We start from the raw sequence: 26,530 nt of genomic DNA on the forward strand, positions 1-26,530 counted from the left end.
CTTCAATCCCTATGAAATCCACTGTCAAAAAGATGAAAAATACTGGATTCTTATGGTATGTCAGCCATTTGTGGAATATGCTATATGTGTTGGAATAATACAGATTTCTGCTGTCCGTAACAGATAATAATTGTACTCTATATTATACAGGAACTTTGTATTGTATATCATAATTGGCATTTTCTATAATTTCTGCTGTCCTATGACTCTGATGTAACAGAAATATTTAGCAGTCTTTAAAGGAGGCTGAGACTAGGACGGTGACCAAATAACTAAAGTTCAAGCAAGGCACTGCTAAATTAATATCACTAGCGTAAGAGAAGCAGATCTGGCATGACGTTTGGACCCCAGTGCTGAACAGTAAGAATTGTAATAAATACTGTGCAGAGCCTCTGCCTCTGTCCAGCCACAAACTGTCAGGATCCTCCAAGAGAAGCAGGCAAGGCTGCTACCCCTCACCCTGCACTGGGCTGCTGGGAAGAGCAAGTTCCTCCTTCCCGGCAGGCACACATTGCCATGGCCAGCCAGAGATAGAAATGGGGTGTGTTAAATGAACAGTGCAAGTTGGCATTTGCAAAACTGACAATATATAATAAGAGTAAATAGATAAATAAGATTAATAAGATGAACAACCATCTTGGTCCTCTAGAAAGCTCCCCTCTTTTTTTGGGGGGGTGGGGTGGGTCAGCTAGGCACTGAAGAGTTTAAGGATTATCATGTCCATTCAGATAACAGCAGACAGAAGTGTGTTGTGCAGTGCAGTGAACTCAGGGTATGTGTCATTGTTGTTACTGGTTTTGCACTCTCTGTCTTAACTTGGTAAAAGTGCTTGGAGACAGGCCTGTTTACATATTTTCAACTGTTTGCTATTGTTTTCTTTACAAGAACCGAAGTGTTATTCAGCAAAATTTGTGTGAGTTCATCTGTAAAATAAATGGTTTCTCCTAACTGGTCTGTCAGGGGTGATTCAATCTTATTCCTCTCTCCTGTACTTCTATGCCATTTCTGAACTTCTGCCTTAAATTACTGTCCTTGGTGGGAAGCAACAGTGGCATTTGATATATAAACATGGTAGAAGTGGTGTCTTTCTTCCCTTGTGTTTAGGCTGGGCTGTTGGAAAAATCATTGTAATGCATTGTTTTCTTTGGAAGACCGGCAGGAGTCATTAGGCAATAGCCAAATTTCAGAATAGTCAAAAAATTCTGGAACTTAGTAATTTCGCATCTACAGAAAATGTGTTAACTAGTGAAGGTGACTTCTTTCCTCTTCCCTTTTCACCAGATACTTTTCTTTCATTAAGCCACTTTTTTTTTTTTTTTTTTTGTCTTAATAAGGCTCTGAAAATTGAAGCGAGTTTTTTTTTCATTGTCTGCTGGAGTAAATGGGAGCACTGAATTCCTGTCAGCCCGACGAAGGACGAAACTGTCCATGAAACACTAAAACTGTCACATGGCTTAATCTCTAGCACTGTGCTGTAGGACTGTCATCTCCGAAGTACCACTGCTCTGCTGCTGCAGAACCTCTGCTGAGTCTGCATTATCAACGACAACACTGATTTCCACTAACTCAGCTACGCTACTGCCTGTATATGCAGCAACACTTTCAGGACATGGTCTACTAAGTGGTGAGGAAGCTTTTCTACATTTTGGTGCTTTCTCTTCTGTATGTTCCATCGATTTTCTTTTCCTGGCCTTTCTGTAATAAGAAACAGAACATTCAACTACTATCATCTGCCAGTACAGGGTTTATAAGATACCTTTCTTGTCTCCAACAACTGCACCACTTGAGCACGTATTGACTTAACAAGAATAGAGAGAAAAAACACGAAAGCCATGTGTAAGCAGAACATCTCGAATCAGCTAATGGCAGCAACTGCCACAGCACTAAACCCCAGTAAAACAAACGTCTGCTGAATCACATTGCTATTTCCATCAACTGTGTTGAAAACAAGCTACAATAATTTACCTGTACAGAAAGACATAATGACATTGAAGTATTAAGAATTAGCAAACTACTGAATTAGATAGGAAAGTTGTTCATCTTCACTAAGAATTAAATTATTTGAGGAATCTGTAATGAAGAATGCTGCTGGATGATATGGATTCTATGTGTATATTACCACAAACTTTGATTTCTAGGCTTGTCTGCCTTCTCTTTTACTGGAAAACAAAATTCCAGAAAGCAGTGACAAGAAACCAAAACCAAGATGACATGGGAAGGAATTGCAGCTTTCTAAAAAACAGCAGCCATTTTAAAGAGAAGAGGAAGAGACCAGCAATAAGCATCAAAACTTTGCAGAAAATGAGAGGACTGATCCTGGTCCCTCTGAGAATCCCAAGTAAGTTTAAAGACATGTCCATGAGTTCCCAAACAACCGTGATTTTTCCCAACCAACCTGCCATTTTCAAACCCAAGAATACATTGCAGTAACCCACAGAGTTATTTAGACACTGACTCCTTCCACTTTCAACTCCTCATGCAAATTTCATCACAGATACAGGAGTATATAATACCACTGCAAACCATGTAATCCAGTGGCACTTGATGTCACTGCATTATGTCATACAGAAAATGTAGCAAAGGCTTAATTAGCTATCAAAACTTTTTACTAAAAGATTTGGTTGAAAATTATTTGTGGTTTCCTAGGGTGGATACCTCTGCCTTTTACTTCTCTTTTGCCATTTAGCTGTAAGTACAGGGGTTTGAATGCTGGGTCTTTTGGGACAGGGGAAGGGAGGGACATGCTGTTCCAAGCCTACTAGAGGGAAAAGGTATCTTAAGTCATGTAGGATGTCACATGCAGAAGTGGGCCAGCTCTCTGGTGTGTGCTCCAGGGGGATATTTAACAGGTCCCATTATCAGGTTCAGTTATTCCTTTAGTCAGTGATTTACCAGGTACAGCCAATACAAAACACTTCTTGTTACTCTTAGCTCAACACATTCATTGCTCTTTCTCAGACAATGGTGAAAATTTCCCTTTTCCCGCTGTTCTTAACACTTTCCTGGATTAGCTCAAAAACTGCTTATGATCTAAACGTTTTAGCACTGTAATTAAAATCACTGTCACTGGTCTGAGATGGGACTCCTTTAGCCCCCTGAATTTATTTTTCTCCAACAGATTAAAACAGTTCATTAGGGTAGATTTCATGTGCCAAACTGTCAGTTGGTTTCTGTGACTGTCACACATGTCGTCCTGCCGCTCACCCTTCCTAGCGGCTGCTAAATCACATTAACATGCTATCAGATCATCACTCTCAGATTTTCACATTTCAGCAGCTGTTACTCTCTTCTTATTAGTGACTCTGCAGAGAAAATCTTTCAGACAAAATGGAACCAAACCCTGTGGTTATTGTGACTGGAAGTATGCAGGACTGAAAGTGCCTGAGGGGGGCCTGCAGGTACCTTGCAGAGGTCTTTCAGAAGAGACATTTGTTATTTAAAGTTGCTACCCACGGGGAGGTGGGGGGGGAGAAGGTAGGGGGAGGAAAAGCCGATCTCTACTCCAAAGACGCAATAGTTGTCATTTTTTCGTATTTTTACCATCAAAATTAAGCACAGTACAGTGCAAGAGCCTCATTCAGCCTCACATATTTTTCATCCCATCCCGATGCAGTCAGTCATCCCAGACATATACCATACAGTACACTGCCAAAAGGTGTGGAGGACAAGGTTTGTCACTGATCACTTTCCATAGAAATAATGCAACCTTTGATCAGGTCCTGTAGCAGTTAATTCTTCAGAAGAGTTAGATAAGCATAAAATGGGAACAAGTAACACTGCTGTTGTATTATCCTGAAGGTGAACAATGTTAGCATGCTTCAGTGATGGGCCCATTCGACTGGCAGCTGGACCCTTGGTCTGTATGCTGCATTCCTTCATGTTATCAATATGACCTGAGGTGAGTGTCTGTGCTTTTTTTTGCGCAACTCTAAAGTGAAGGTAATGATACTTATTTATACTTGTAACTTTATTTATAATGACATCTACTGAACAGATGATAAGTATGATTACTGGTCCATACCCTTTTATTCTGTTAAGAGTACCTGAGCTTGCCAAACACTGACCAACTTGATTAGTAAATCTTTAGAACATTTTTATAGAACAAAATAAGCACGAAGGAAGAAACATTGTACGCATGAGGAATAAACATTGTCTTTTTAAAATATTAAATCGTTGTGTTACAATTTCTCTATGTTCTAAGAAATGCATCATGAAGGATCTTACATGATATTTAAATCTTTGCCAACAAGCTGTGTGTTTCTTACAGCTTTCTTAGGTCAATAATTTCCAGACCTTAAAATCCATTTAGCAAACGTTTTCTTCAATAAAAGAATCTCTCAGACACATCTGAGCGTCTTTACTGTCTATTTGCTACAACTACCACAATTGCAAATAGCAGCAGCCATCAACACTATGTGTTGAAAAAAAGCACAGGATGGAATGGTCTCTTTATCACTGTGTTGAGTTGAACAAAGACAGATTATCTGGTGATTAGGGGTTTGGAATATTAATTAAACATCAAGGCTTTCAAATTAGCATCCCAGATGTTTGATCATTATGGTAATTCCCTGTTAACGGCATTCCCTGAAAGGCCTGAGAAACATTCCTCTAATTCTCCAGTGGTGAAAGGTTGAGGACCCTTAGGCTATAGAGCACCGAGCTCTTCTGCATCAATTATACAAGACATGGCCTTTTTAGCAAAATGGAGCCATCTTATTTAGTGAGCCTTCTGTTAAGGAAGATCTCAAACAGCTGCCTAGGTAGATAAATGCTTTCCTTACTAACACAGGCCTTTCCAAAATAAAGCACACTGTTCCTTGTACAAGCTGTTTGCTCTGAATCAAGTCTCAATGGCAACTATCTTTTCAGGGAAGGGTAGCACCAGCACCTCCAGGAAAGCTGCCCTGTCAACAACACTGTCATTGTGTCTTGGTCTTCTGCTCTGGACTGTCTAGGCATAGGATTCAGATTATCTTCTTCAACCCTTGCTGAGGGAGCAGGCCCTTGCTCCAGCTGAACTGACTCCCAACCATGAGCAGCCTTATCCTGAAAAGGTGAGAAGCAGGAATGAGTTCAAGTCATCCTCAGGAAATTACATGGATTGTTGCTAGTTTCCTTTATATACTACTTGTGAATCTACATTACTACATTTTATACAGACAACTTTTCCTGAGCCTGTGAACTAATCTGGGAAAAGTGTCTAGTGTTTGCAGAGCTCACTGACAAGAATGCAGATGGTTCTTTTAACAGCTCTAGTACTGTTTGTCATAGTCAGTTTAGGAAGTGTGTTTGGAGATCTACACTAACAGCCAGACTGCTTACTACCATGGCACACTGTCCTCACACATGTGACCTCCTCACTGCACTTTGCAGCTTGTCATAAATTATCTAGCTAGGAACAATGATAGCAATAGCAACGCTCCTTTCGCCTGGCAGTGATTTACCCCTGATATTTCTTCCCTCGGTACATGCTCCTACTGACATATGAATAAAACACAGCTTCATACATAGGCCCAGAGCAACCTAGAGACTTTTCATCAAGCAATAGAGTCAGAGAAGGTAACATGAGATCCAAAGAGGATGGAACAAATTATCTGAGGTTCAAGGTCTCAGGTTATTCACTTACAAGCTTAGTCAAATTTGAGTGCAATATGGAAGGAATTTCAAGTGGAAAGGGGATGCATTTCAATATTTTTCATTTTTTACTAGATGCTAATTTTGCACAGTCTGATTAAGGATTTTCAGCCTTTGCAGGGTGCAGCTTCACAGCAGATATACTGCTGACCTGGACCCGTTGGGGAAGATTCCTTCTCCCATTATGTGACATGGAACTTATGTGCTATCTCAGACAGTGCTCTATAGAGGGCTATGTTCACTTAGCCCACATATGGAGTAAGTGCCCACACATTCCATTCCAAATGAATGGAAAATGTCTTAACTTTCACAAAACCTATATAATCCCCCCACAACTTTTATTAAAAAACTTACTGTGTACTAACAAAATATAAATCTGTATCAAAAGTATTTGTACTATTCACAAGGTTCTCCTAGATTCTAATCAGGCATCCAGAAGGTCTCCATGACATGCTCCAGTCAACTGCAGATGTTGCTGAAAGTAGTCTCTCTATGGGTGCAGTTTTCTATAAATCTCTTCTTTGCTCTCACAGAGGTTTTGCAAACCAGGTTCAACCACGATCTCACAGAGCCGATATTGTTCATCAAGCTCTGGACTCAAGACCAGCTATTTCCACTTACCCATCAGTTTTCCTATTGTACATTCTACTGTAATTCCATAATTCTGTTCAGGAAATACTTAGACACACTTCATTAGTCAAGCAGATGGAAGAAAAGAAGGTCATCCTAGAGTATGGACAACCACAATCTCAACAAAGTCCATGGAGTCTCAAACATTAACAGCTCTCTTCTTCACAGCAGAAAGCATGCCCAGCATTTCCAAATCATTTCACTCAGATAACTGTAACTCAAGACAATTTTCAGGTATGGCTTATGAACTAAGATGCCTGATGCAGGTTTGGCTTTATTAACTATCAACCGGCAAATGAAGAGTGACTTTTTGCCTTGTTTCGGTCTAATACATGCTGTGATTGCCAAAACCTTTAGATCTACTGAGTCATTTAAATAATTGCCTACAGCGTAGTCCCAAGAAGCCTGCAATACTGAATTCTGTTCCATACAGTGGGGAACAAATAGCATTTCTAATAGCAAAGTGAAACTTTTACATTTCTTAAGAAATGTGGCAGCACATACTACTTTGAATTGTTGATTTTAGCATTTAAAGCAGATGTCAGTATCAGTTATGATTAAATGTGCAAGAATGCACATTTCTAAGCCAGACCTCTAAAGATAAGTTGAGCAGCACAGAGTCTTATTGTAGAGGCTATGAGATTTCCTCTCATCCCCTGATCACCTATATCTCTTTATACCTCCTGGAAGAGCAAGATGAGACCATCTAAACAAACATTAAGACATAAAATACATGAATACAAGACAACTATGTATTTTTATAGGTTGAAGGAAATTAAAAAATGAAAGTAGGAGAGATCTTAGGGAGTAACCTATAAAAACATTCCACTTCAGTATATCATACCTTCTACTGCTAATTCTTTCCATCTTTCTTTGTTTGCTTGAATGATCTTCATCAAGTTGTCCTTAAAGCTCGTTAGGTCTACAGTTGCTAAAGAATTTTCTATGTGTGTCCCTCCATCACTTGTACTTTTAAAACTGGGTCGTCTTTGTGCTTCAGCATAGCTTACTGGTACCAAACTATTCGGGCTGCAGAAGGGAAAAAACCCTGAATTATGAACACAGTCAGGCAATTTTAATAATACACAAACAGTTAATTTGAATCAAATTCCTTAGGACCTACACGCAATCACTAACTTGAAATATAGTTTTCAACAAAGAGTGCCTAAGATACAAAACATTTCTTCAACTCATGAAGCTGTAACCAATTCTTAATGACCTTTTTCCAGGGAATTCTTGAAAAAAATGTGACATTACTTGTAAGTTGGTTCTTGAAAATAGTGTTTATGTAGCCATTGTGAAGCAGCTTCTTAGCTGTGTTTTTGAACAGTGATTGGTGTCTTTGGGGGTCACAGGAGAGACGTCTGATTGTTATTTTTTGACCCATTTAAAAAAAGCAAGACACAAAAGTATATGACAGGTAAGTTTAGCTTCAGCTGAAAATTCTCTTCAAGGTACATGCCTTCAAGTGTAGTCAAAGCAGGATTTAGTAGAGTGGCTTTAAAATCCACTTATGAGCTACTGCAGCTACCTTATACATAAGGTAGAAGTCAAATTCATTATTCGTATGTGAATATGCAGATAACATGCAAAGATGGGAAAAAAAGAATCAACTATCTTTTTTTCTTAAGATTAAAAAATCAGACCTGTTTCTGGCCTTATACAGGTAATCAAGTCATAGCAGGTTTTGTTTACTCAATCATGCTGTGTAGTTTATCTCACTGGTATCAAAGACAGATGTTTATATGCATACAAATGTTTTTCCATTAATCAGAAAATACAATTGCAATGAACGTATCAGTGAGAACTGCACAAGAAAAGTTAATGGTAATTTCTGTGTGCTCCAGAGATGTTGAATGGGAGAGAATGGAAAAAATGGGCTATAGATCTGTTTTCCAGGCACCACTGTGAACATCACACCTTGCACTCATGGCGCCCATCCAGTAGTGTTTGTGCAACTCTGCTGGCTCAGTCATTTCTGTATCATGCTATAGGCTCTCCACTCTCTTCATAAGTGTAGCTCTTGATTCCATACTAAGAAAAAATCCCTTTATTCTCCACCTCACAGGAGGAAGCCTTTGTTCATCTACCACTCAGTCATGAACCGAAAATGAATCCTGGACCTACAGATCATTTGCAGCTGCTAATCACTCATTTGTGAAGAAGTATGTAGGTAAACAAATTTGTTACCAATAATGCCTTAGTACTGTTCCCCAAAACACTAAGAACACTGTCATAAAGACCTACTTCTAGTAACTTCTACTTACTTCTAGTAACCAAAATACATGTAAACTCATGATCAGAAAAGAGCTAGGTTCATCATTTTACTATTAAAATCTAATGCACAGCAAATGAATAATTGCCCTGCAGAGCTATCACATTAGTAGCCTCAGTGAAAGCTCAAATTAGTTTTAAAATGAAAAATATGTGATAACAGAGGCAATATTTGTAAAAGCAGTATATGATTATTGAACGCTGCTTTCAGTGTGGAGTCACTCAGATAACATTGTCTGTCATAGCTAGTTTGTTTTATAGACAACTTCTATCATGATACAAAAACCAGGAGTTTGACGGGCAACCCCCCCTGCATCTCACACATTTATTTAAATCTCTCAAGTGGAATATAACTGGAATCAGTTTTGTCTTAAGTGTATATATCAAATAATACTAATGTGGAAACGTGAAGAAGGAAAGTGACCTACAGCATAATTAAAAACAGAAAAAAAGCTGAAACCACCTGCATCACCTCCACATCCAATTGTCTCTCTGAAAGGATGTAATTACTTTTGGTACTGTCAATTAAAATTATATCGAAAATAGTTCAAGGTAAGAGAACGAGGAACTTCAATAATCTATTGCAGAAATTATAGCAAAGTAAAAAAATGTTATTAGATATGCTGTAGAAAATCAACTTTATATTTTATACGTGTGATTTCTGCTTGTTATTGTGGTTCTGTTTTTTTATATGCACGATTGTCCACAGTCAATGGAGTAATAGCCTATTGCAAATACATCATAGCACCACATGGTGGCAATACTATACAGCGATTTATGTTACTTTTTCAACTCTTAAAATAATTGGCGATCATTCTGAGAATGACATTATTATGTTAGTTTATGTTAGTTCAATAACTAAGTGGTGTATTCATACCTGGGTGTCCCAAATGCAGGACTTTCAGATTTTGATGCTTCCTCTATAAGAGGCATAACAATTTTCTCCATTGAGTCCGTGAGAAGAGAAAATGTTGGTTCTACTATGAAATCAATGAAACCTAAAAAAGAAAAAGAGAGAAAACCAGATTTTACATTTCCACAACTCTCAAATCTAAAAATAAATACTTAATATTAGCCTGATTTTTTGACTGTAGTCCTGATTCAATATACTAGATACCACTAGTACAATCTTGAAGAAAAAAGCACAAGTAAAAACAAAACCACATGAAGCTGTATAGATATAACTAGGTATTAGTAATTATAGCTTTCAATTTATTTTTCTTGTAAATTTTATGCACTGCAGAACACACTGACCATTTGAAATGAATATTAATTATTGAATAGAAGGGAAGCTAACATTGAGCCGAGGGGCTAGAAGTCATATTGTCTGTTTTACCATTTGGAGCTTCTTGCCAAGGAGTTAATATTTCGAACTGCTGTTTATTATTCTGTGGAGGTAAAGTGTTATTTCACAGTGTGTAGGAGTGTTCTGTCAAATCAGTGAAGAGAACAAGTAATATCCTTAGGAGACAGCATTCATCCCACAGTTCTGAGATGTCAGCTCTGAACAATGTCTTTTACATTTTAAAGTGCTCGTCAAGGTATGGAATGACACAGTGAGAGAATGAAGCATTATTCTCTGCTGAGCACTTAACAGAAAAAAAAAGAAAAAAGCTAAAACATGAGCTAGCAATGATGTCTTCATACTATAACCAAGCAACACAGCACAAAGGTGAGCAACAGTACTTCAGCCTAGGACCGCGCTTTCCTCCTGCAGTAGGCATGACACTCAAGAACATTGCCTTTCAAGTCCCAGTGAAATGAACTAAAGGACATTTTGAGTGACAAGATCAGACAGAATGACATGCTTGAATTCAAGGATAAGACACTGTCACCTACAGAATCTCTCCTTGTGTACTGTGTTCACTCACATAAAAGGTGCAGCTGTTAGTAGGACTTACTGCTTTACTCAGTATGCTTCTAGGGTGTGTCCTTGTAACTAGCCCCAGTGACCTTTACCAATTTTTATTTCCTTATTATTGCCAATGGAAACGGGGATAGAGAGAGCCAAGACCTGCATTTCTGAAAATGGGAGGCCAAAGTTTGGCCACTGTTGACCAAAATGCAATTAGAATTTACAGGAACAGAATGCAGTGGTCTTTGTCAACCCAAGGAGACTTGACCCTGTGTATTCTGACCTTGCCACACTGACAGTCTTAACTGCAGTCCAGAGATCTGATGTATGAATTAGCTTTAAGTTAAGATGCATCTACAAAATGCTACCAGGCTTTTAGATTGCAGTTGAGACAGACCTGTGAGTTCTTGAGCAAGAATCAGTCTGTCTGAGGACATGATCTACCAAACTCTAAAGTGTGTACAGTAAAAGTTGGGCTCATGTCCAGTACTTGGTTAATCTTTCTCCTACCCCTCCATGGCATCACATATGCTGAAATTACTTCATGTTTCTTGAGACCAGCACATTTCTGCTGTAAGAGCATATGAGTTTGGTGAACAGATAGGTACAAAGAAATACCTTCTATATGATGGCATTTGGAACATTTAAAATACAAAATGGATATAAGAAATGTCCACATGATTTTACATGTTCCTACACATACAAGAAAAAGAAAACCACAATTTGTCATTACCTATTTGGGATTGAGCTACCAAAGTAGACTTGCGGTCACAGAGTGGAGAAAATTGAAGACCTAAAGCAGCCTCTTTGTCTCCCTGCAAACAACATTTAATATTATAAGCACATATCTGATAGAGAGACAAAGGAATCTGTACATTCTTAGTATTTATTCAACAGATTACTTTTTTTCATTTATATTCTTGAATAAAAGCAAGCCACAGACAAAAAAAAAATAACCCTCATTATTTATTTTTAAATTTTCAGGAAAACTAAAAGCAAAAATTTTAACTTACATTTGGTAATTTTTATATAAAGCAACTTATTCCAAGCAAGCTCTCCTCAAGAGCAAGGCATCTGCCAATGAGCTTTAGCATAGATGAAGTCCTTCAATATTTACAGTTTAGTCCTGCTGAGCCCAGATGTAATAGGATCGGAGATATTTAGACGTGTTTATAATAGTATGTCAAATGTTAAGTGTTTTCTTCTATTACATTGGTTTATCCAACTTGTAAAATTTCTTCAATGGATTTACACAAATTAAGGGTATGATCTGACTTGAACTCATTCTCACTAGCAGGCATGCCTCTCTGCTGCTGACACATTAAAAAAGCGCAAGCTCAATTTCATTACAAAGATGATTTGTACAACCTAGTTCTGAAAACATTTAAACACCTAACACATTAAAAGAGTTTTTTTGTCCTAACAGTCTTAAAAGACTGGGGGTATTATCTCAATTTTCAGCATGGTAGACCAACTGTCTTGCAAAATCTCAAAAAGAAGGTCTAGTGGTGCAAAACAAACTGAAGAGACATCTTTCAAAGGAGGCTATAATTTGCATTGCTGGACAAACCTGGCCCCCAGAAGCACTGACATTATAGATATAGGAAAACTTAGTCTATCACGTAAAATGACTACATATTACATTAATCATGGAGAATGCTGTTTCATGATCATTCAGTGGGGAGCAGTACATGAACATACCATTTTCCCAAAGATCTTGTCAGAAGCTGATAGATGAAGGGGGCAGTATCAACCTTTCTTAGTCTTTTTATCATGTATCATTGAACTAGATCTGGGAAAAGTTTAGAACTATAATACCAGTAAAACCACTTCAGCCACAGGAACAGATGTAACTCGCAGATTGTGTTTCATGTGAAATTGGAGAGTTTTATCACTACGGCCTTTAAATTTTACACCCGAGTGTTCATAGTTTGACTTCAGAATGTAGAAGAACACATGAACACTTGCTACTAGGAGCAGTGTTAGTGGCACCTCCATGTAAATGCAGAAGCCAGACAGTGATATAATATAAACTGGGGTACTTCTAACAATTTCGACCATTGTTGAATACAGGATTTCTAAAGCAATATTAATTTTGTAATCTTCCCTTAAGTAGGTATTAAAAAAGAGAAAATTCCACACTAGTGAAGAATCAGTTTGAATTTTTTAATGTTTTCAAATAGCTCTTTACCCCAATTATTATTACTTTGCAATTAATATAATACATAGTTAATACTTACATGTCATATAAGTCTAAGTCTATTGTAAATTGTAATAATGGACACAACACTAACATTTAAATTGATAATTAGAATTTAATGAGTTTTAAAATCAAGATAAAGATCAAAACAGTAAAAAAATTTTTTTGCCCAGGTGCTGAACTCACTGCACAAATTCTCTTTTTGTGCTTTTGTATTTTGTATTCAGACTGAAAGCAGAATGCTAAAGGAGCTGTGATGCTTCTTTGAGTGATTTGAACTATGTATTTCTTTATTTTTAAGGTTTTGAGATGGGTGGGTGTATTTCTATTTTAAACAAGTAGCTCAGATTTTCCTTGGCATTATAACACCCTTTCTGTAGTTGTTGCTTTTAAACTTAAAGCGTTTGGCTTTTTCCCTGAAGTTAACACTGGCACGTATTTTAACCGCTAGCTGCAGTTAACAAAGTTTTTTGTCTAGGTGAATGTTCATTTTTTGCTGGTGCTCGCTACTTTGAAAGCTGCCTGATAAAGCATTGTTTTTGCCTTGGCAGTTTCAGACTCTGCTGTTTTTTCCTGTAAGGCAGTAGAAGTAGTTGAATTGCTATCTTTAAAGAAAAGAAGAGGAAGAGTTAGTGGATTTTGTATACATTTTACTTACTGACTACTTTACCTTGGCTGACACAGATTTGGAAATCCCAGAGATTTCCACCACATACTTTCAGATCAACAGACCAGAGGATGCACAACCAAGCCAGTGCACCTAGGAAGTAGGAGACCTACTGTGTCTGCACTGCTCAGTGCATTTATATATGTACAGTTACTTCATCACACTTTAAATGTGTTGGAACTACTCCACACATGCTGTTCTTAGTAGTATGTATAAAGAGGGATTCGGTTCCTTGCACACTCCTCTACAGCCTGAAAGACTTTCACATCTTATACTGCTGAGTTACAGACATGCATACATGGTGATTTGATTTTATTGTTAAATGTCTTCTCAATGCTTTTGAGCAGCTTATTTGGGATCCAGCTACTTCTTCTAATGAAAGGATAAAGGAATAACAAAAACATTAGATGATCCTAAACACTCAATGACCAGTATGGTACTGTTTATTGCTAATGCTACATCCACTTGACTGGACACATTGCCTCACTGTCCCATGGGCTCTGTCTAGTCTGTCTACATGTCTAAAATGTTTTTACAGTTGGTCATCTCTGACCTTTTCAAGTAATATATAGCTGGGGTAATCTGCTCCCCCTTTTTCCTTTCAAGTTCAAAATTCTCATAATTTCCATTTCCAGAAACAGACACAAACTCATGGTTCTAGTCAGTATTTCCACAAAACTCAATCCTTTTGTTATTTAGATTAAGGCACCATCTCTCCAAACTGTCTCCTCAGTGCAAAGCCCAGAGTCAAGGATGTCCCGATGCTCCTTACTGAGAATTTGTATAAAGAACCTCTAGGAACCAAGCAAGAACCTTCTAGTACAGATGGGCCTAACAACCTCATGGTTTAACATACTGACTTTTTTATTCTCTGACCCCTTTTTCCAGCATGACCCACCTGATTTGAAAATGTCAGCATATAGCGAAATAGTGACAATCAAGCTGAGCTAGACATACACAGTTCCATTATCTGTATTAACTATTTTTAAAACCTGTGTATAACTGTAGAAACTATGTAATAACTAAACTGGATTCTGGTTATTGATTGTACTTCAGTAACTGTTATGTTAAAAATGTGCATGGTCACAAATATTAATTACAGGGAGAGTATTCCACCCGTGGAGAAATGTTTTATTTTCACCTGCTGAGGTGAGTAACAAAATTGCAGCAGTGACAGCAACACCTACTGGACTTTCTCTTTGAATTCAGTATCTCACAGAAATGAAAATACTTTCACAAAGGTGTGTCTCATTTTTGTTTTAGGATATATGGCCATAGCATTAACAGGATGATACCATCTAACCTCTGGCTTTGGATCAGGCTGTTATGGAAGCAAAACCTTCAGATCTATGTGGCATATGCATGGTAAGTACTGGCAAGGAAAAGAAATAGGTGGGCTTTCTGAAATGTGAAATGGACACAACTTTTTGCCTTCTTTGCTGAACATGATTTCTTCCTATTTTCAAGTCCCTCATCCTACCCTGCTAGTGCTTCTTTTTAACTCAAAGCATATATAAATCTCTGTCTACAGAATGAAAACAGCTTGACAAGCTATATTATAATTGAAAGAAGAAAAAATGCTACAACACTCACAATCCTGGTATCAGCTGAAATAGATATAGAGTTATAACAATTTCATCTTATTCACGCATATACAAGTTGAATTAATGTCAGTGGAATGTATGAAGAGTAAGGAATACATACTACTGACTGTGCTTGTCAATCACAACTAACAGCATCCTTGCTGGTAGACTTATGAAAAGATTTAGTTGTGTAACCATTGCTTCTTGAACTAGATTTATTAAAAGATTTTTAAAATGGCACCTGTCGAAAAAATTCTTCCATTAGGGCCATGGTCCACCGGTAGTGCAGTTCCCAGGATTTTGCTGGATGGCTTATGTCTGCTGCATGTAGAATCAAAGACATGGCTTTGGCTTTGTCTACCCTGTCAATTCAAGGACATGCTCCAATTATCTCAAAACAAAAGCAACTATTTAAATTCTTTTCTTGTACATGAGCTCACTGAAAGACTATAGATAATGAACAGAATGGAAAAAAACCTACCCCTCTGTCTGCTGTAGAGTATGTCGCATTGTTTTAATTTGTTGAAAATGACCCGACATATCTGTAGACAAGACCATCTCAATGACCAAGCTACGCAACTCCCTAAGAATAATTAAAACAAAATGACTGATTACAATTCATTTATTTGATGTATGCTACATTTGTTTAAGCAGTACTTTTTAATTTATAACTTTCTCAACGATATCACGGGTTTTATTACATTTTAAAAGGCATTTAAATAAACTATTAACAACTTGAACATTGTATCCTAAAAGGATTCTGTGAAAGCAATCATTATTTCAGAGTCACACTGTTTTGTAATTCCTCTTTTCTAATGTATAAACTAAAATTACATGAAGTTGTCACCCATTATAAGTCTTTCCTTACTTTTCTGGCAGTAGAGTATTCAAAAAAACAGTTGGTCTCTGGGCTTACCACCACACAAGAGGATGTATTTGTGTCTTTTATTACCACCCTCATATTAGTGCAGAGCAGGTATAACACTAAACCTAGGAAGAAGGCTGTGGAAAACTCAGAAAAGCAAGAGGTATTACATCTGAAACGTTATCAACATTATACCTGTACATGAACATTATGACAAACTACTCTTCATCTCGAAAATACCTTAATGCCTATTTCATGAATCAGAACAAGTTTGGGATTTATAATTTATCTATATCTTGGCATTATGGTCAGAGATTTTGCCATCAGCTTTTTATAAAATTAATATGAAAATAGTAAAACATAAATCATGTAAGAAAGTGTATTAATTCTGATTGTATATGAAAGTACATTAATTTTGTCAACAATAATTACTGATTTGGAAAATTCTGTTTCCTTCGTGTAGAAGGATTGTACATAGACCATGTAGGAGCCTACTGGGTATTTATTTACATCCTTTTTTACTGGCCTAGGAGGATTTATGTGCAAGTGATGCTTATATGTATATCAGAGACAATTCATCACATTAAATCTTTGATTATGTAGCATATATCTTCATGAGCACACCTCCAATCTTAAGGATGTCCGAGTATCAATTACAACAGTAGAATCCTACTTTAGACATTCTCACTAATCTTTCATATTGTATTCATATCTTTGATTTACTTAATACTACTTTTTTTTTTCCAAAGGACTATGTTTTAAAGAGTTAAATTGCAGTTTTCATCAGGGCTGTTAGAATAGTTTGTTATAAAAACTATCAAGACTGCATTTAGTCAAAATAATTGCATATTCAAGCTGATACTTCTTATTGATTTTTGTGCATTTATTCCTGACTTGCTTTGATGTAACTGGATAAAGACTCAATCCTCTCACTTCTACGCAATAATATGCAGCCATACTAACTTGTGTTTAGAAAATGCCTTACCTTATCTGACCTCATAATAAGATACCAATTAGTTTGCATCCCAACTGTTCTTCCTCCACATTGCTTTGAAACTGTACCCTTCAAAACCAGCCAAACCCATTAAAAAAAAAAAAAAAAAAAGAAAAAAGGAACAACTAACACTGCATGAAAACTGAGGGCTCTGCATTGTTAAACCCTGTTGTTTATAAGACTGAAATAATTATCGGCTCCCCTTTCTATGGGAGATTTTCCTAGGAACTTTCCATGTCTGAACTTTTAAGAGTAAACAGAAATAAGCTCAGCCCTGCTACACAAGACACACAGAGAAACAAAATGTTGCTTTCAGTTTACTCACACTGGCCTGGCAGCAGACAAACCCTAATTCTTACCTTCACCACCTGAATAAGGATCAAACAATGTATCTCTATCCTCCTCACACTTCTAAAGATTTCAGACCACCAAAAAGCTGCTTAACAGAAAAAAAGAGAGGTTCTCCACCTACAGTCTGCAGTTGTTTCCTGCCTGCACCACCATCCAGCATCAATAGAGGGATGGAAAATTGAGAACTGATGGGGAGCTATAAATGCTCAGTCTACTAACATTGCACAGAAGATTACTCTTGGACTTAAAGCATTCCCAAATCATTTCCCAGGGAAAAAAGACGATCTCAGCTTCCATATTGAAGGAGACCTCAGTGGGTCTCATAGGTAACTCCTGGACAGAAATCTCTGCCCACTTCATTAAGCAGTCCACAGCTACAGCCATTGAGATAATACAGTTAGTATTGCTCATGCTACCATGGCAAAAAGATACATAGGTGTTGTCATCTTTAGTTCTATGACAGGAAGTGGTAACAGTATTCACATACAGCGCATAGTGGTATTTTGGGGCCCACAACTGGAAGATTACTGGGTTTTAGTATATAATGTCCGTATTTCTTAAGTAAACTGTCATGTCCTGACATGTGCTGTCATCCTTTCTTAACCCTCCTATATTCATATGTCCTATGGATAGGATACTGTAAAAAAATAGATGCAAGATGATGTGAAAATATGACATGAATAATGCTGTCATAAACAAGAGACAAGGAGTGGCACATGAATTTCTTGGAAAAGTAGTTAACCAATAAACAGAAACCATTTTTTACCTGGATTTATCCATGACAAAGACATTTAGTCAGCTAGAAACTATCACAGAATCACAGAATCATCTAGGTTGGAAAAGACCTTGAAGATCATCTAGTCCAACCATTAACCTAACACTGGCTGTTCTCAACTACACCATATCCCTAAGCGCAATGTCAACCCGACTCTTAAACACCTCCAGGGATGGGGACTCCACCACTGCCCTGGACAGACCATTCCAATGCCTAACAACCCGTTCTGTAAAGAAATGCTTCCTCATATCCAGTCTAACCCTTCCCTGGCACAACTTGAGGCCATTACCTCTTGTCCTATCACTTGTTACTTGGTTAAAGAGACTCACCACCAGCTCTCTGCAACCTCCTTTCAGGTAGTTGTAGAGGGCAATGAGGTCTCCTCTCAGCGTCCTCTTCTCTACACTAAACACCCCAGTTTCCTCAGCCACTCCTCGTATGACATGTGCTCCAGACCCTGCACCAGCTTCGTTGCTCTTCTTTGGACACGCTCGAGTAATTCAATGTCCTTTTTGTAGTGAGGGGCTCAAAACTGAACACAGTCATTGAGGTGCAGCCTCATCAGTATTGAGTACAGGGGTAAGATCACTTCCCTGTCCCTGCTGGCCACACTATTTCTGATACAAGCCAGGATACCATTGGCCTTCTTGGCCACCTGGGCACACTGCTGGCTCATGTTCAGCCGGCTATCAGTCAACACCACCAGGTCCCTCTCTGATGAAAAAATTCAGGAACAGGCTAAGATGAGCAAAAGCAAGTTGGGAACTGAAGACATAAGGTTCATTTTGCAAGTTATAGAAATCCTGTTTTCCTCAGACAGAAGACTCCTAAGGGAGTTTGTGAAAGAAAAGCTGTTTATTATGCATTGTATAACATAGATTCATAGAATGGTTTGGGTTGGAAGGGACCATAAAGATCATCTCGTTCCAACTCCCCTGCCATGGGCAGGGACACCTTCCACTAGACCAGGTTGCTCAAAGCCCCGTCCAACCTGGCCTTGAACACTGCCAGGGAGGGGGCAGCCACAGCTTCTCTGGGCAACCTGTGCCAGTGCCTCACCACCCTCACAGTAAATAACTTCTTCCTTATATCTAATCTAAATCTACCCTCTTTTAGTTTAAAACCATTATCCCTCATCCTATCCCTACCATCCTTGATGCAGAGTCCCTCCCCATCTTTCCTGTAGCCCCCTTTAAGTACTGGAAGGCCGCTATAAGGTCTCCCCGGAGCCTTCTCTTCTCCAGGCTGAACAACCCCAACTCTCTCAGCCTGTCCTCATAAGAGAGGTGCTCCAGCCCCCTGATCATCTTCGCGGACTCCCCTGGACTTGTTCCAACAGGTCCATGTCCTTATGTTGGGGTCCACAGAGCTGAATATAACACATTTTGTTTTGTTAGTCTTTTTTATATAATCAGGCAATATATCTTTGTATGCCTTATGACTGGAATGGTTTGAGACATTAATACTGCCTGACCACCTACAGTTGTTGATGTAACACATGGCGTGTTACAACACTAGAAGCCTGGTAAATCAAAGAAGAAAGTGGGGCAGAAAGGGATCCCTCTTTAGTTTTTGGGCGCGCTAAGTGAGGGAAACAAGAAAATATGAAAGACTGCAATGTATTTTCAGAGTTGAGAAAAGAGTGAGAAATTACTATGAATGTCACATGCGTTATCCACAAAGGACATCCTCATCAGAATGCTGGCAGTGTTTCCTTGATCAGACCCAAACCCTGTGTTTTAAAATTAATTGAAGCTGACAGTTTATTAATGCATTTATCTTCTTAATGTTAACATGTAGAAAAGAAAATGTAATACTGTAAAGTCATTCTCAGTAATTTTGCTTCATCTTGCTGAAATAATTAGCAAAACCAGTTTAAATAGGCATTGGTGTTAAATTTTTAAAAAATGAAATAGCTGCAACTCAAGAAAACAGATCTGGCAATAGTCAAGAACTTAATCAGTGCCAGGATGTACATTAAAAACTTGAAAAAATTATCATTTCAATTTACTGTCAATTTGATTCAGTGCAAACTTCAAAACTGTTAGTCTAACAACATGAATTTCAGTATAGATCCAAGAAGTTCGCTCTAGTAGTAATTAGAAAATTGAAGAGCTTCTTATAAGTGGCTAACAGATCTGTCATTGCACCATTGAACAACTGTATCTGATGACAGGGTAACAGGAATTTTTGGATATTTGAAATGAATACCATAAAAACATCATTTCCATGACTGACCCTCTAAATTTAAGTACCAGACTTCAACAGGTTGTGCAGGTTCTCAGACTGGCACTTTGGAATTTACTGGTTTGTTTGAAAGTACAGACTGTAATTGCCTAGCTAAGTGATAAAACATGGAACTGAGTGTCCTAGTTCAGTTGCTTGAGCTTCTTAGTTCATACATCTCTTCTGAGTTGTACTGAATAGCCCCAACAAGAGACCACAGATTCTACTTTCTCTGGTTGCCAAATCCCACCAACTTCAAACTAGCTGCATATAATAGTGGACTGGATCTGTGCAGCCACTCTATACAAACAAAATTTGCAAAACTAAAATAAGATCCTCCAGGAAATCCTATTTCTGTTACAGTGAGAGGAGATTGAAAAGCAAGTGCAAACACACCCAGTATGTGATTGAGCAACTTTCAAAGGAACGTAGTAGTATATCAAAAGTTCAAAAACTAGAGACATGAAATGCAACAGAAGTTAGAGGAAAGGGTCCATAACTGGACTGGAAAAAGAACTGTGGGAAGATCAGACTGAGCAATCTATGCAGAGAAGAGTGTGCTTCAGAAATGTGAAGTCTCACATTCCTCCCTTTATTCTGTTGCAGTCCACTGGAGCAATATGTATAAACATCACACACCTGGAAACCATAGGCTCCTCTTTCCATTGGGAAATATTTTCTTTCACAGGAGTTTCCATCCTATCACTCTTTTCCCCAGTGACATAACAAAAGAGAATGACTGGGATGCACTGTACTAGCTGGCAGCCAGATTTCTGTCAGCTGGAGCAACTGCATGTTGCTGCAGGGATTCCCAAACTATACTCATTTATCGTGGTCTCCAGCGATGAAGGACCCAGGACTGGGGAAGCACATAAGTATCTTCAAGCCATCCTTGGTCCAGTCCTGAACTGAAAGTCAACAGAAGAAGATCTGCCCCTTTCTACCTGGAAGGATTCTCTGGTAGGACACAATATGAAACAACACCACTTCAAAAAAACATACTTAAGGCAACAAGTCTGAAGATTTGAAAATCATTACCTCTCTACAATGGTGGTTTTAAAAGAGAGAATAACAGTCTCTGATGGCTGTCTACTGGCACAATCACTTTCTCCATAATCAATAACTAGGACAATCTAAAATAGGGTCACAGAGACCTATCAGCCCCAAAACTATTAGGCCCAAAATAGTACCAAGCAGAGCAAGGCTCTCCTGCTGGCAATGAAAATCTAGGTGTATGTGACAATCATTGCTGAAATTTACAATTTATTTCCAGAGATCTTTCTCCAGAACTAAATTTACAACACAAACTTTTTGATAACTATATCTAAATGAGTATCCTCTGAGAAAAAAATCTTTCATGAGAATGAAAAAGTGCATGCTTCCTCTCGCACTTTGTATTAAATAAAAAATTAAAAATACTTTAAGTGTTTTGGAGTAGCTACAGAAAAATAATTAATTGAAAACCAAAAAGGTCAGCAGATTTACATTCAATAAATGCTTTATTTAGGGGTGTTCTGCTCATGTAGATAAGTAAAATAATGTAAAATAGTCCTTCATCTGTAAATATACACCACACTAAAATTTGATCTTACTCACATATTCCTTCATAAATGTGTAGTTTTGCGAGAATATAAAGTGGAGTATAGCTTTGTTATTCATGGTGGCATCATTCACAGTGGGAGACTTTCCTGGAAGCAGAACACCTCTCTCTCATTCACAGTCTACCTATTTAAAAGCTATTTTTAGGGTCTCTCAATAATAGCTGTGTTTACAGATACACACAGATCACTCATTTTAAGTGCTATATGTAGCTATCAAAGGATATACAAAGATAACATGTCATTTTTAATAATGGAGAAAGTCTTATCTCTAACTCTTGTTCATCTTGGTCTTACAGGTCTTAGTATTTGTGACATATCAATTATGATCCTGATTCTTTCAGCTGGTCGAATTTTCTTCAGCAATTACACTAAAATTAGGAAGAAGAAATTAAAAAAAGAGATTTCTGTAGTGCTTCTGGGCCTTTACTTCATTATTTTTGAACTCTCCAGACAATTCATTTTTTAATGCTTAACCAAGATGTGACTATGCTGTGCTATGTTACACAGCAGATACCCCAGAGGCGGTAGCGCTCAAGCTGTCAGTAGAGTGTGACTCTGCACAGAGTTTTTAATCCACTCTTAGACAAAGGTAATCTAGCTCAAGAGAGGCAGCACTGTGGTTTTCCTAAAGAGCTATCTCACCTGAGACGTTGTCCACACAGTCCGACACTGTGCCTCATAAATGCACAACCTCACTTGAAAAATATGGAGTCTCCCAAACAGTACCTTACACCACAGAAGCATTCCCTAAACTCTAAATATCCATTACTTCTTCCAGTGCCCAAGTTTCTTCCTGTAATTTGAACTCTTAAAATAGACTCCACAAGGAAGGCCTGGTGTTTTTTATTATTTTTAAATACTTGAATTAAGTTTGAATGTCACAGTAGGTCTTACCTCCAGTCATCTTTGGTTAAATTTGCCAAGATGTTCATCTCTTCTTCTTGCATGAGTCTATAGGCAGCACTTACATGATGATTTTCAAGAACAGAACGATCATTGTACAATATTGCAACATCTGACCTAGTGTTAAAAAAAAAGGTAGAATTTACAATAGCATCCCAGTGATGGCACTGGGGAAGCTAGGACTGTGTATTCACTATGAGAACTATTGACTATATATATCAAAATGTATTTATTTGTTCCTATTGTATCAAATACTGATAAAGTTTCCATCCTAAATGCATAAAAACATTACCATTATACCATTGTATATACTGTTTATGGGAAAGTCATGCTTTCAAATGTGTAATATTATATTTATATGATATAACTGTGACAAGAATTTGTGAGGAGGTCGTTGAACTTCTTGACTGTAGATAGGATCACAGAGCAACGGAAATACTCTAATTAGGCTACTTAAGAGTAGTCTGGCAATACAACCATTTAAAATGTAATGCATTCACGAACAGAGGGGGCTCCACACATAGCATGGGTATTAAGAAATTACTACCCCTGTTCTGAGAGAGATGTCCATGTCACTCATAATCAGAAGGAGCTGTAAATAATAAAATATTAAAAAACATCAATTTCATATGTTTTAAATAGATGCCATCTTTTGTCAGGAAAACAGCCAAACATTGAGCCTCATAACAATGGAATAAAAGAGATTCTAAGCCAAATTTTGATTGCATTCAAGTGCTTCCTAAAGTTAGACCCTTACCATAACATTAGCACCCTCAACAGTATCTTTTCCCTTTTAATTAAAGACTAACCTACAATACTAAACTTACATATAGATTTTCACAAATTTTGATGCAGTATGGATTTATCATATTTAGCTTCAAACGTCATTAATTCCTGGGGATTTTTTTCCCCAAGACCTGATCTGACTTGCTAAGCAGCCTCAGGTCTTCCCTCTCTGCTACACTTTTGTTCTGATAAAACTATTCCCAAGTATTTCAGTTTGGTTGACTGAAAAGTCTGTACTGGAAGAAAGGTGTGATGATTTAGCAGTGCAGCTTACTATGATATTAATAAGGTAAATTTAACTTCTTGTTCTGTTGAGCAATAGTATATATTCAGTGTAACCACCCATGTGTATGGTATGGTACCAAGGAATCTAAAAAATGAAAATAGGATTGGAAACTTTATTTAGAGGGAACAAACTATAACCTACCTAAACAATGATTATGTTTACATCCATAATCCTACTAAAATCATGGGAAAATCTGTGATTTGCCAATCACATATGTTTATGAAGTACATTTTGATCCACATAGCTACTTATGGCTAGTTTTAAACAGTGTTAAGATTTGCTATGACTATGACAGCCATTTCATCAGCTTTTCTCAGGTAAAAGAAGTCTGGAATCACAGCTCTGGGGTGTCACATCAGGTCCAAGTTCTACTAGGAGGGGAGAATGAGCTCCATCACAAAATAAATACCTGTTTGCAAGTAGGCCCAAGCAAAATCCAAAGGCTAACAGCTTAATTAATTTTCCACTTTTGTAATACTTCAGAGCAAAATATTGACAAAAATAGAAAAGTAATATAAACTTGGAACTTCCAACTGAAGTTTAATTTTAGCCAGACTATGCTGAGGGAGAAAAGAATTATGTCTTTATTTCAGCTGCAGATCTAGAATTTGTTCATTATTGAAGGACACATCTCAGGGCACAAGTACGTTACAGATTTAATTTAAATGTAATCATTGGACACTTTATCCATATAGGTGAGTGAGAGGATGCTTCTGTTCAAAGTAGTAGTATTTCTAGCACAGACCTGTTTTGTTAGAATATGCCAGTGCTTTGCTGAAATATGTTTTTAAGAGCAGGTAAAGAGGACTCCTCAACTAAGGATACTAAAAACAAAATATAGCCTAGTGTGAGAGAACAATAAGATGCTTTGTTCTAGGTTAAGTATCAAGTGTACTATTTATCACCCAGTAATGGCTTGGTCAGTGATTTTCCTTTGATAAACTGAAAATATTTTAAGAGAGAGAGAGGTTATATGCTGTTATTCTGGACTAGAGGCTAGGATGACACACTGTGCCTGCATGAAAATAGTTAGCTTGATTTTCAAACTGCATTTGTTTCTAGATTTCTTTTTCATAAATACTGCAGGTGCTGTCAAAACATGCTAGGAGAGGGCTCAGGGTAGGTATTTCTGAAGTTGTACTTGAAGGTTTCTCCCTCTGTACTAGGACCCCATAAGTGTAATACACAACTTGAAACAACATGTAGCACCTGAAGTAAGTGCAGACACATTTCTGAAAACGAAGTGGAATTTTTCTGGGGACACTGTGGGAGACATTTTTGAGTCAAAAGTATCAGAATTTAAGCAAGCAAATAGAGGGGTGAGCAGTTTTCAAGTCTGTATTCTGAATCTTTTTGAAATCTCTCTTGACATATCAGCTCCAAAATATAATGGTTTCAAATGCTATGGAGCTAACTCCTTACTTTTCCACACTGTCTTTGTTCATGTGAGCAGTCCCATTAACTGTACAGAGGTCAAGGAAGCAATCTGTAAAATCAGGAATGACCTGGCTACTTCCTGGCTGTATCAGCAAGAGGTATGAAACAGTTCAGAGCAATGAACAACAAACTCCAGATATGACACTTTGCTTACCTTGTCTGAATATGGAAATTGTTTGTGGTCCCAGTATGTTCATAATCATGTACGGCAGCTGCAAAGATCATTGCTAAAATTTCCAGTTCTGTGAGCCAGTGCTGGTAAATGAAAACCAAATCTTAGTCATATTTTCTATAATAGCCTAACTCAGATAAAACACTACAGTATTGGAAATGTTTTGCATTACCTTCAACTTAAGTAAACTTGATTCTTGTCTTATTTCAGGTAAATATATATCCATAACACTCCAGTATTATACAGTAAAATAACTCCTTGTACTTATATGATTTCTGTAAGATTTAGTTAATGTCCTTATGGTCACTAGAAGTAATTATTCACAGCCAAAAATTTAAGAAGTTATTAAGATTACATGGTATACTTTGTAGCTGTTTTGAGTAGGAAGTATCTAATCTGCTAGCCCATACATGGCACGTGCTGAATTGCGGTATATTAATCTAAAAACTTGATATGAAGTTAAGATTATAATTTGTCTTTCAGTGAACAATATATACAGTCATAATAAACTCTAGGTACAACATCAGCATTAACTGTATTTTACCAGTGTACATAGCACTAAAATTAGGCCCATGGGATATTTTTCTGTTCTAAATTTTATCATAGTTTGTACTAATGTAAAAAAAGCAATTAAAAAAAAAAAAAGTACTAATGCCAAAAAATAAGGCTAGTATACAGTTACACAGAACAAAAGGTAATACAGGTCATGTATACAAAATATTGCAGACCATAGAGTTTTTGTGCACTTTTATACCTCTTGCTAACTGAGGCTGTTCTGTATTGCTCAGTTTGTAAAACAACCTCTGTTATTTTATCTTTCAGGTTCTATTTCTTGAATGATCAATCATCCTTGAGAAGAAAATTTACTCCATCTAAAAATGGGGGCAGAAAAATCACAGGATAATTAACCCCCGCAGTCATAGGACTGATTAAGTCAAATGACAGTCAAGCATTTCCACACATATTTCAGATTTCTTTAGCGTAGAAGTAAACTTCTGTACTAATTATCTCATCCTTATGCACCCATACATGCATATACATGTGTATGAATGGATATAAAATATATAAGCTGCCAGAAGTAGTGGAAACTGCAAATAGTAGTACTTTTTTCAAAGAAGAAGACAGGAAACAGTCAAGATTCATAAGTAATGCAAGAATAATGAAATAGGTCATTCGGCAACAAAATAACAGTGCTGAGGAACAGCAAGTACTGGCTGTTAGTGAAGCAGTATACATTAAAAAAGGTCACAACAGAGGAATGAGAATGTACTGTAAGCAGTTCTAAAAATGG

General features: G+C 37.4%; 1 protein-coding gene across 2 annotated transcripts in view; it reads right to left on the reverse strand.

Annotated features, from left to right (window-relative positions):
• The window catches only part of PDE1A (phosphodiesterase 1A), a 162,886-nt gene that overhangs the window by 15,332 nt on the left and 121,024 nt on the right, over positions 1–26,530 (reverse strand). For both annotated transcript variants that reach the window (XM_074829278.1, XM_074829279.1), the window contains exons 7-13: positions 25,222–25,322; positions 22,550–22,675; positions 15,325–15,426; positions 15,085–15,205; positions 11,127–11,208; positions 9,416–9,536; positions 7,109–7,293 (exon numbers count right to left, since the gene is read on the reverse strand). In XM_074829278.1, coding sequence (XP_074685379.1) covers positions 7,109–7,293; positions 9,416–9,536; positions 11,127–11,208; positions 15,085–15,205; positions 15,325–15,426; positions 22,550–22,675; positions 25,222–25,322 — 838 coding nt within the window. The remainder of the gene's footprint in view (positions 1–7,108; positions 7,294–9,415; positions 9,537–11,126; positions 11,209–15,084; positions 15,206–15,324; positions 15,427–22,549; positions 22,676–25,221; positions 25,323–26,530) is intronic.

Source organism: Strix aluco, chromosome 6, assembly GCF_031877795.1.
Source record: "Strix aluco isolate bStrAlu1 chromosome 6, bStrAlu1.hap1, whole genome shotgun sequence".
Taxonomy (NCBI): Eukaryota; Metazoa; Chordata; class Aves; order Strigiformes; family Strigidae; genus Strix; species Strix aluco.